This window comes from Colobus angolensis, unplaced genomic scaffold, assembly GCF_000951035.1.
Source record: "Colobus angolensis palliatus isolate OR3802 unplaced genomic scaffold, Cang.pa_1.0 Scaffold140, whole genome shotgun sequence".
NCBI lineage: Eukaryota > Metazoa > Chordata > Mammalia > Primates > Cercopithecidae > Colobus > Colobus angolensis.
Genome location: NW_012114489.1, coordinates 2,559,612 through 2,571,860, shown reverse-complemented (window position 1 = coordinate 2,571,860; position 12,249 = coordinate 2,559,612). Strand labels below are relative to the sequence as shown.

The following is a 12,249-nucleotide window of genomic DNA, read 5'->3' as shown; positions in this document are numbered from 1 at the left end:
AGCCAGGATGGTCTCGATCTCCTGACCTCGTGATCCGCCCGTCTCAGCCTCCCAAAGTGCTGGGATTACAGGCTTGAGCCACCGCGCCCGGCCCGAGAAGTTTGTTATTAAATGAACCTTTTATCTAACCATATTATGATTACTGAATTCTTGTAACTTTGGGAAGGCCAGTGAGTTTTTAAAACAAAAGACCAAAATACTTCAGTTTATGAAAATCTACCTCCTTTTAGATCAGATCTTTCAATAGGCATGCAGTCTTTTAAGTCACAATTTAAAATTACGTTTTTAAAAATCAGCATTTTAATTTTTTTTTTCTCTTTTGAGATGGAGTCTCATTCTATCGCCCAGACTAGAGTACAGTGGCACCATCTTAGCTCACTGCAACCTCTGCCTCCCGGGTTCAAGTGACTCTCCTGCCTCAGCCTCCTGAGTAGCTGGGACTACAGGCGTGCACCACCACACCAGCTAATTTTTTGTATTTTTAGTAGACATGGGGTTTCACCATGTTGGTCAGGCTGGTCTCGAACTACTGACCTCAGGTGATCCGCCCACCTCAGCCTCCCAAAGTGCTGGGATTACAGGGATGTGCCACCATGCCTGGCCAAAATCAGTATTTTAATTTGTATACCTCCACGTTTTATATTTTGTTATACCTGAGCATAGAATCAAGGGTGAGGCATAACATGGTTTTCATGGGTAAGTGAAGTAAATCTGAGATGAATCTAAGAGACGATCACTATTCTCAATCAGCGATTAGAACTTAAAGCTTTAAAAAGCAAAGATGCCTCATACTAACAAATAAAATGCAGTACCTTCAAATAAATGACAGCATCAGTACCCACTCCTTCCATGGAATACAGTTTCAGGTCTCCTTGAAAATATCTAGCATACAGACGGGAAATTGGCAAACCATAACCAAATCCAGCCTATTGAGAAAAGAAAATTAATACAGTGAGACAGGCACAAATGCTAACACATTTTATATGATGACCATTCAGAGAAGGTTAAAATAAATTCTTGATTCAGATTTAAATCAAAGAAATTACTGACTCAACCTTTACAATGATGTATATCCTCTTCTATGGCAAACAACCTCTTTATTTTCACCCTGCAAAAACATGTCTTATATGTTTGGATAATAATAAAAATATTCTAATTTTTAACTAATACTTTTTTAGCATTTAAAAGCAAAGTTTTATCATTTTTAAAAAGCACATTCCAAAGCTGGGCACAGTGGCTCACACCTGTAATCCCAGCACTTTGGGAGGCTGAGGCAGGTGGATCACTTGAGGTCAGGAATTCGTGACCAGCCTGGCCAACATGGCGAAACCCCGTCTCTACTACAAAAATTAGCTGTGCAAGGTTGTGGGAGACTGTAGTCCCAGCTACTCAGGAGACTGAGGGAGGAGAATCGCTTGAACGCAGGAGGTGGAGGTTGCAGTGAGCTGAGATGGCACCACTGCACTCCAGCCTGGGTGACAGAGGGAGACTCCATCTCCACAAAAGAAAAAAAAAAAAAGCACATTCCAAATCAAGGGGAATGGGATCTGATGACAAAACTAAACCACATCATTTCAATGTCCCATGATCAGATTTCCCTGCTCTTGGAAGTGAAAATCAATAGCGCAGTGCTGAGTGCAAATCTACCAGTAACAAGACGAGAACACGGAAAGGAAAACAATTTTCTGAGAGGCAACTTCTAAGGTTCCGGGAATGTGAGAATATTTTGGTATATTATAGTTCAGATATTTTTAGAGATTAAAAAAATTTTCAGTACCCTACTATATCTCTATGTCATGGAACTCTGACTGTCAATAACAGGTGTTCAGGGAGAAAAAAAAAAGGTCTCGGGTATGGACAAGAACAATACAAACCGAAACTAAATGTAATACCATTTGCGGTGGCAGTGGGGCAGGGTGTGGAAGGAGATATTGTAACACCAAGCTTCCTCACTTCTGGTTAAATCTATGAACAAAGGTTAAGGAAGGAGGGCAGGGGACCATGTGCATAGAGTCACATGGGCCTTAGACTCAGATAGACCCAAGTTGAAATCCACTTTGTGTGTGACTCTGAGCAGTTTGCTCAACCTCTTTGAGATCGTTTTTTCATCTGAATATATGATTAAAAAAACTGACCTCAGAGCTGCTATAAGGATTAAATAATATAACAAGTATCAAATCTTGGCACAGTGCTTACCACAGTAAAACTAAATAAATCGAAGCGTACTCCAGCTACTGGAAGCAGCAATTTTATGAAGTTACATGGATTTCTGCCCTTTTCTAACATCTCTCCTTGATACCTTCTCTCAGGGTAGCTCCTAACTGAAAGGGCAGAGGGTAAAAGAACATACTCCATTATTTGAGGGCTTTAGGACTTGCTGAATATGGCCAGTAGTGAAGATGAGGTATCTACAGTAGGGACTCAGGTAACCACAGCAAAGAAACTAGCTCACTCTAGGAAGAGATGTGAGGAAATCTGCCTTCTATGCTCAAGCAAGGCCCAGAGCCTGCCCTCAGGTCCGACACAGAACAGGCGAGAGCTCCGAGGCCAATGCAGATGTGAGTGTAAGCCCAGACTCCCAGAGTGCAGAGGAGGGGTCTGGACCTCGGATTTGCTGAGGTTCAGGAAAGGTTTCCCAGAGTGTCAAAGCATCCGCAGGAGTTCGCTGGGTGGATATTCTCACAACAGAAATGCACGTGTAAAGGCACAGAGGTGTAAAAGTGCAAGTTGCTCAATGAGGAAATTATGTTTTCTAGTAGTACATATCCATGTGCCCACTTTAAAGCTGAGGAGAGTTTCTTTCTCTTTTTTTTTTTTTTTTTGAGGCAGAGTCTCGCTCTGTCGCCCAGGTTGGAGTGCAGTGGCATAATCTTGGCTCACTGCAACCTCCACCTCCCAGGTTCAAGCAATTCTTGTGCCTCAGCCTCCTGAGTAGCTGGGATTACAAGCGTGCGCCACTGCTCCTGACTATTTTCATGTATTTTTATTAGAGACCGGGTTTCACCATGTTGGCCAGGCTGGTCTCGAACTCCTGACCTCAAGTGATGCACCCGCCTTGGCCTCCCAAAGTGCTAGGATTACAGGCCAGTTTCTTAACTGGGAGAGCCACTAGCGGAAGCATTTCTTCAAAAGGAAAGGCCACATAGTACACTGGAAAGAACACAGACATGGGCAGCACCAGCTCTGCAGTTAATTAGTTCAATGACTTTGGGCAAGGTCATTTCCTCATTTCCTCGTCTATACAATGGGAGTGTGCGTGCGTAATTTTTAAAAGTCTCTTGCAAGTCCCCAGTTCCTCAAGATGCTATTTTAAGACCTGGAAGAGACAATCTATACTTCTTTTAAACAACTGGGGAAGGTGCTAGATTTGTTTGTGCTGCCTTTTTTCCTTGTGATGTGTATTTAAGTGTATGCCAGAGCCTAGTCAAGGCAATGCCTCTCAAACGTGATCTTTCATGAATTTTCTCGAATCCTATATAAATGATTTCCTGTTTCCAACATGCTGAGTTAACAAACTCTGTCTCAAATAAAGGATGCAAAGTGTTTGATTTTATTCATACAAATAAAATATAATCTTATGTGCTTATCAGTCAGGTAGGACTTTAAAATGAAACTTAATTTATACCCTGAACCATTTTGCAGACTGATAGATATGTTGCTGTGTTTAATGACAAAGGGTTCAATTGTTGTTTGTCAATTAGAAACACTCAGCAGGGGAAGCAAGTGTGGCCCTACCAGGATCTAAATGCTACCATGGTAACCAGAGGCTTGTCTCACTGCCTTAATAGGGCTGAAGGTTATTTCCAGAGTGAGACAGAAAGGGCTCTGAAAACGCATACACCACCTATATGTTTCATGCTAATGTTATTTAATATAAAAATTTAGTGTTTTCATAATTTAACATTTTAATTATATAAACAAATTTGACAGTGGAGATTCCAAGGCACTAGGTGATTCGCGCCTCTGTGGTATGCACGCCAGAGTGTGCAGGACCAAGTGGCAGCTATGCCTTCAGTACTGTCCCTTTGCTCACCCACTGGTAACTTCCACCCCTTCCAAGGGTAGCACAAAGTGGAAAACGGTGCTCCAGTATCAGTCTTACCACGATGAGGTACTTTTTCTCTGTATTTGGGAGTGAGGCACTCAGCTCAGAGTGTTTCTTAGAGATAAATCAGAGTGGAAATAGAAGTACAAAGGATTCACAAAGAAAGTAGCCAAGGCAAAAAATTCCCCCTCCTCCAAACCGCAACATTCTAAATCAACTACACTAATGTGACAACCTGGGGAGAGAGGCAGCTCCGTCTGAACCCCTTCCCGTGTTTATGATCTTTCCTTCAGCAGCAGTTTGAGATGCTTACCAAAGGGGCAGCTCTGGTAGGCTCCAGGCTGGGTCTAGGAGCAGTCGAATACATGTAGTTAAAAAGACGATCTATTTTTCGAAGTGGGACACCACCGCCTAGGTCACTGATCTGCAATGTACAAAATGTTAACAATCAAAACAAAGAAGTTGATCTATACTTAGTAGGAGGCAGTGGGTTCATCAAATAAAGTACATAGCAGATTACTCTAAAATGTACAAGGACTTTGAATCCCCCAGTGACATATGGCTCCTTTGTGACCAGTGTAAAGCAAAGGTGGCCGAATGGTACAGTAGGATCCAACAGGCTTGGTGTTGAGGTCTTGTTCAACTCCATGAATAACAAGGTTCTAACGAAGTTTAAATAAGGTAACTTAAGCCAAGGATCTAGCACAGAACTTACAAATAGGACACTCAATAAATGTCAATTTTCTTCCCTGTGATTTTTCAATGTCTAGATACTATTAAATCACAACTGATAATTAAAGTATACATGCACATAAAACAGTTACCTTAATGGATAAGTCTTCTTTACCCAAAGTAACGAGGGTTTTAACAGCGGGATAGCCCTCTTTTCTGTCTTCATAGAGTTCGACTGTTGCTCTCATTGAGTTCTAAAATAATAAGATCTTTTTGTTAATCATACTGCCGAATCACAAACCACAATTTTTAAAGAGAAAGAAGTGCAAGATGACTTATACCCAACAACCCTTTTTGGGGGCAAATATTAGTTGGATTTTTATGGCACTTTTCCCTCTAAAGAGCTTAGCTAAACGTGCTCAAATCAAGGAAAAAATTCCTGACACTTTGTTTTTCACCTAGTTTTAGCCTCATCCAACATGCTAAATATTTATTTTTCTCTCCTTCTTCTTCTTCTTCTTTTTTTTTTTTTTTTTTTTTTTTTTGCTTTACGGTATTTAAATTATTCAACTCAATCCAGAGGAATGTTTTTATCGCATGTAATGAGGCTATGCAGAGGCTGATTTGTGCACTTTAAATCCTATTTATCAGTCTGCATTTATAGAGCACCTTTTCTCTAAAGAAGGCAGAAAAACTGAAAGGATGCATGCTTCCCACAAAAATTAATCATTTGGCTGAAAAAAGTAGAAGAAATATCGGTTAAAAAGAAATTCTGAAAAAGCCACAGCTGCTGAAGGGAAAGTTCACAATTGAATGCCCATTTCAACCTTAAAGCATTACATCAGTAACACTCTAATTTTTGGAAGCAAATCAGCATAACTGATTTTTCAGGTGTTCAATTTAGTATTTCACGCACTGGAAGAAATGAAATTTTAGCTCAAATGCCTTGTGCCTGTAATACTGCTACTGTAAATGTCATTAGCTACTGATTAACAAAAGCAACAGCTTAAGTTGCAGAGTCTAAAGGATTTGGTGGGGTGGCGGGGGGTGGTTCTTTTGGTCCAGCTCATCTACATCTTTCTCTGCCTCTCTTGGATCTTCTGAATTGATTCAAATATTTTATAAAAGGGTTGCAGGATCTCTCAGGACTGGAACAACCACTAGTGTACCAGTGTGGTTAATTTTCAGAAGCATAAATATGTATAAACATGTTTTTATTTTGATCTGGCTACCACCAATAAAGCCTTTGCCAGGTTCGGAAACTAAAAAGCGTCTCTAATCTCATAACTAAAGAAAAAAACAGTATGGATTTTACATAAAATCACTAAAGTGCAATTAAGCTTCAAAATCAATATGTACTAATATTCACGAAAACTATACTGTACACAGCAATTTTTCATCTCACAGTGTACAAATTATAAAACCCACAGGATATCAGAAATAGAATTTTTAAAATGGTTATGCAAAACCTTTTTCTCATGCTAATCTAATGAATCCATTATGCTCTGAATCAAAGTAATTTAAAATGAAGACTTCTTTCCATGTTTTTAAAATTCCACTTACCTTGAACAACTCAAATAGCATATGAAACAGATGTGAGGGCACATAAACCACCTGAATAGGTTTGTCTGGCGCTTTGGCTGAAAACAGAGACAAAACCATCAATCAATAAGGACCCAAACTAGGAGAAACTCAAGAATGATGTTTGCACTCTATTTTCCAAGTGTGTAAAACAGAGCTCTATAAAAGGCTAATTTGAGTTTCCACCTCTAAAGGCAGGGCTGAGCAAAAGCATATGCTTTGGAATCAAACAAACCTGGGGTGAAACCCTGTTCCTTCACTTACCAGCTATGTGACCTTGGATAAATCACTCAATCTCTTTGAAACTTTGTGGAGCAGAATTGGAATATTATCACCTATGCCATAACATCCTGAGTATTACAGAAGGCCAGCCAGATATCACTTGGTGTTTTTCAAATTGGGGGCTACCTTCTGCCACTGACCCCAGGGGGAATTCCACGGGGGAATGTGGAGCAACCGGGAAAATAAAAAAAGGGCTGGTGAACTGGACTAAATGGCAGTGTTCAATTTTGTTAAATTATGACAAACAAGACATCTTATAGCATAGAATGTAAGGTTCACGTAACTTTTTCTCAAGCAGCTAGCAGATAAACCCCTAGAGACCTCCGATTTTTTCCCCTTGCACCATGGATCGTCTGAAGAAAATCTGAGAAACACCAAAACCCGGGTCAAGCACTAAGAAGAGTGTGGACACAGAGTAGATGCTCAAAAATATAGTCCTTCCTCCTCCTCATGACCCAAAATCACTTAAGAGATTGAAACTACATGAACTCTCTCAGGTAGAATGCTGTAATTTCGACCAGCTACTTCCTCTAATAAGGTAATTAACAATAATATAAATCAGAGCTCACATTTGCTTGATTCTTAGCAGTCTACAAAGAGCTTTCACATACATTATTCAATTGACTCTTCCTGACAACATTTCCTGGCTCCTAGCAGGGTGGTGGTGTTTAGCGGCATGGAAACAGGCTTTGGGAAGCCTGTGTGACTTGCCCATGGTCCCAGAAGTGGCACCTGAACCAAGAGCTTTGGATTCTAAATCCTGAACTCTTCAAAGAGCAATTATTTTCATTTTTATTTATTTATTTTTTGAGACAGAGTCTTGCTCTGTTGCCCAGGCTGGAGTGCAGTGGCACCATCTCGGCTCACTGCAACCTCTGCCTTCCGGGTTCAAGCGATTATCCTGTCTCAGCCTCCTGAGTGGCTGGGATTACAGGTGTGCGCTGCCACTCCTGGCTAATTTTTGTATTTTTAGTAGAGACAGGGTTTCCCTATGTTGGCCAGGCTGGTCTCGAACTCCTGACCTCAGGTGTTCGCCCGCCTCGGCCTCCCAAAGTGCTGGGATTGCAGGCGTGAGCCATTGCGCCTAGCTCCTTTATTGTCATTTTAATGGGGCTCGAGGAACAAGCTGGGTGCTCAGTTTATCTTGTACCAAATGGCATGATTAGTTACATAAACAGCCTTATGAATTCAACCTTTTCACCCCAAATCTCAAGAAAAGGCAAACGCCTTTTATACAGTGGGATTTTTTTGTTTTGTTTTGTTTTGTTTTTTCAGTTTAAACAACATTCTCTAGGAGCCATCTAAAGGCTTGCTCAATTACTTGCACTGTTCTTTGGGAACATTATAGTTTAGATTTCTTTACTTCCTTTTAAAACCATGTTAGATGTTTTTGTCCATGACTCTTTCCTAGTTCTGGGTCTCGAGGCTGGCTGTTAAGTAGTAGATGCTTAATAGATGTTTGCTGACTTATAAATAAGTAGAATATGAATTTTCCATCTAAGGGCACATTTTTAAAAGTCAATTTAAAAAATGGCCTAGGTTTGTCATATTTAAGACTCCAGAAATAATAAAGTCTCTATTTTGTACAATCATTGCTCCAAATGCCATTAGTTGAAACAGCATTTAAGAAATACCATTGGAGGCCGGGCGCGGTGGCTCAAGCCTGTAATCCCAGCACTTTGGGAGGCCGAGACGGGCGGATCACGAGGTCAGGAGATCGAGACCATCCTGGCTAACATGGCGAAACCCCGTCTCTACTAAAAAAAAAATACAAAAAACTAGCCGGGCGACGTGGCAGGCGCCTATAGTCCCAGCTACCCGGGAGGCTGAGGCAGGAGAATGGCGTGAACCCGGGAGTCGGAGCTTGCAGTGAGCTGAGATCCGGCCACTGCACTCCAGCCTGGGCGGCAGAGCGAGACTCCGTCTCAAAAAAAAAAAAAAAAAAAAAGAAATACCATTGGATATAAGGAATTTTATTTCCAGACAGTTCTCCTTCCAAAATAAAAAATCATCCACTTAAGGTGTTCAGGATCAACCTCCAACCTGCATCTCCAACATAGAACTTGTTAAGGCAAAAACACATTCCTTAATCATGTTCACAGAGAGCTCTAGCATTAATAAATTATACATAAAAATAATCACTACACTACCCAAAGCAACATAAAGCTAGAGGCTACCTAGAAACACCAGCATTCATTTATCTTAGTGACAGGACAAGGGGCTTCAGAACATGATTGAAAGGGGGCTTCTGTAATTCGTGAGACAATGCCAAAAAGAGTCGGAAAGCTCCTCTCCTGGTGGGTGAGCTGCCCAGCATGACAGCCTCAGTGGGGACAGAATGTGCTGACATGGCTGGCACTTGGGAATCAGCAAGAACAGGCCTGCTGCTTTGGCCTTTAGAATGAGGGAGGCTGTCACTCACGCAAAAGAGCAATTTGTTACTACCTGTGGATGTGAGGTCAGCTCCTGCCTAGTCCGTATGAAGAGAGAGAGAATATTAAGATGGTTCTCATCAGGAACACTCCAGACAAGCCCACTTGGTCCTGGTACTGTATTTATTCAATGGGGATATGACTCTTCTCAGAGAACTCAAGAGACCTTGAAAGCAGCTTTGACTTCATGCCTTCTAGTCAAATGGAGGGGCCATGTCCTTCAACAGCAGCCTGAACTCCTTTCACAGTTTAATCTCATTATAAGAGAAATACATTTTTAATGTACTTCTGAAGGGGAATTTGGTTTATCTTTTTTTTTTTTTTTTTTGAGACAGGGTCTTGCTCTGTCACCCAGGCTGGAATGCAGTCATGTGATCTCGGCTCACTGCAGCCTCTTACCTCCTGGGCTCAAGCGATCCTCCCACTTCAGCCTCCTGAGTAGCTGGGATTACAGACACATGCCACTATGCCCAGCTAATTTTTCTATTTTGTGTAGAGACAGGGTTTTGCTATCTTGCCCAGGCTGGTCTCGATCTCCTGGGCTCAAGAGATTCTCCTGCCTCAGCCTCCCAAAGTGCTGGGATTACAGGTGTGAGCCACCATGCCTAGCCTGGTTTATCTTTAATTGTAAATGCTCACACCCTGCTCAGTCATTCCACATCTAGGAATCCAACCTGTAGAAATACTTTCATATGTTCACAACACCCTCCCCACCTCTCACACTCTTTCATAGCTCATTATATGGAATATAGGAAAACCGGAAATCCTAAATGTATACCCATAGGAAAATAGTTAAATAAATTATGGTAAGCTACACTATGGATAATCTCTAAATGAGATTAATACTTGCAAAGGTTTTCAAGGTGAAGTGAAAAACATGTTATAAATAGGGTTAAAGCTATACATGCTTTATGCAAAAACCAAAACTCTGTATGGGACTGAGAAAGTAGTGGGGGATTTCCCTTTTCACTCACATTTCTGTATTTGTATTTTTGTGATGAGTATGTCTCTTCCATAATTTACAAATAAAAAAATAAAAGGAATATGTAAATAAATACGCAATCATATGATGAACATAAAAAATCATCCGTAACCCCATTACCCAGGGAGCTGCTATTTGTATTTTGGTAGTATAAATCCTTCAAAATATTTTCCAATGAACTTCCACTATTATAAACTTTTATAGCCTGTATTTTTAAAAAACATCTCAATTTTTCCCATACATTATTCATTTAAAGCATCATTTGAAAGGGCTGCATAGTATTCTAAATTATAGGTGTACCACAATTCAGTTAAACAATGCTCTATTGTGGAAAACTTGGGTTGTTTTCTAACTTTATAAGAAAACTACTGCGATCATCAATCTTGTACATAAATCTGTGCATCTCTATTTTCATATATTTTTGTTTGTTTTTTGAGATGGGGTTTCACTCTATTGCCCAGGGTAGAGTGCTATGGCACTATCTCAGCTCACTGCAACCTCCGCCTCCTGGGTTCAAGTGATTCTCCTGCCTCAGCCTCCCAAGCAGCTGAGAATACAAGCATGTGCCACCACGCCTGGCTAATTTTTGTATTTTTTGTAGAGATGGGGTTTCGCCATGTCACTCGGGCTGGTCTTAAACTCCTGGACTCAAGAGATCCACCCACTTTGGCCTCCCAAAGTACTGGGATTACAGGCATGAACCACCGTGTCCAGCCTCTATTTTCTTATAATAAATGTTCTGAAGTTTAATTTACTGGACCAAAGAATATGACCATTATTAACTTATTTACTGGGCCAAACAGAAAGAACATTGTTGGCATTTTTTAGAAAGGGTATACCACTTTAAGCTTATACAAGAAATATATGTGCTGGTGAGAAAGTATTTTTGTGGGCACAAATTCAAAGCATTAAAATGTTTTAATCACTGTCATTTTGAAGGACAAAAATGGCATTTCTGGCCGGGCGCAGTGGCTCACGACTGTAATCCCAGCACTTGGGGAGGCCGAGGCGGGTGGATCACTTGAGGTCAGGAGTTCAAGACCAGCCTGGCCAACATGGTGAAACCTCGTCTCTACTAAAAATACAAAAATTAGCCAGGCATGGTGGCAGGCACCTGTAATCCCAGCTACTCAAGGGGCTGAGGCAGGAGAATCACTTGAACCTAGAAGGCAGAGGCTGCAGTGAGCTGAGATCACACCACTGTACTCCAGCCTGGGCAACAGAGTAAGACTCCTTCTCAAAAAAAAAAAAAAAAAGGCATTTGTCTGTGTGTGTTTGCACTTCCTTGATTAGTGAAGTTAAACACTTTTCCACATGTTTATTGACTGTTTGCATTTGTTACTTTGAGAACGGCCTATTTATACCTTTGTACATACTCTACCTTGATCACTTCTGTTCCAAGAATTCTGAGGTCTAACACATTACACATTCCTGTATAAAAACTCCTTACAATAATATATCTGGTTGACCAAAGGCACAGAAAGTTTACAAAATACATAAGAAAATGAAAAAATTTTGGATCTCACTGAAATATGGCTTAGGTATAAAGAGCTTCTTAGTCAGCCTTTTTTGAATGTAAGGTTAAAATTAGTTTTCTTTTACCATTGAATTCTTCCACTTCCAGCTCTGGAGCTACCAGGTAATACTGTTCACACAGCATCTTGGCTGTTTCATATGCATCTACAAGAAAAGGAAAAAGTTTAGCTGCTGCACTAATAACATATAGGCACAAGCATGTATGTGTGTGTGTGTGTGTGTGTGTGCATGCATGTGCATGTATATATCTATAGGTATATAAGATAAACAAACTGTCTAAACAGATGGATGTAGAATTAATCAACTACAACCTTTTACAAAATATCCTTTTGTGGCTTTAATAGAATTACCATGACTAAAACAAAAGTTCTCTTTTCTATTTTTTCCAAGACAGCGTCTCACTCTGTCGCCTAGGCAGAGTACAGTGGTGTGATCATAGCTCACTGCAGGCTCGAACTACTGGGCTCAAGCAGTCCTCCCACCTCAGCCTCCCAAGTAGCTGGCCTTACAGGAACATGCCACCATGCCCAGCTAATCTCTCTTTTCTTTTTCTTTTTTTTTTTTTGAGACGGAGTCTTGCTCTGTCGCCCAGGCTGGAGTGCAGTAGCCGGATCTCAGCTCACTGCAAGCTCCGCCTCCCGGGTTCAGACCATTCTCCTGCCTCAGCCTCCCGAGTAGCTGGGACTACAGGCGCCCGCCACCTTGCCCGGCTAGTTTTT

The 12,249-nt window shown here is 41.0% G+C and overlaps 1 protein-coding gene across 1 annotated transcript in view; it reads right to left on the bottom strand.

Moving 5' to 3' along the window:
- Positions 1-12,249, bottom strand: part of PDK3 (pyruvate dehydrogenase kinase, isozyme 3) — a 76,897-nt gene that overhangs the window by 8,697 nt on the left and 55,951 nt on the right. Inside the window, exons 6-10 of the mRNA XM_011935129.1 lie at positions 11,597-11,674; positions 6,281-6,357; positions 4,870-4,971; positions 4,359-4,469; positions 813-926 (exon numbers count right to left, since the gene is read on the bottom strand). Coding sequence (XP_011790519.1) covers positions 813-926; positions 4,359-4,469; positions 4,870-4,971; positions 6,281-6,357; positions 11,597-11,674 — 482 coding nt within the window. The remainder of the gene's footprint in view (positions 1-812; positions 927-4,358; positions 4,470-4,869; positions 4,972-6,280; positions 6,358-11,596; positions 11,675-12,249) is intronic.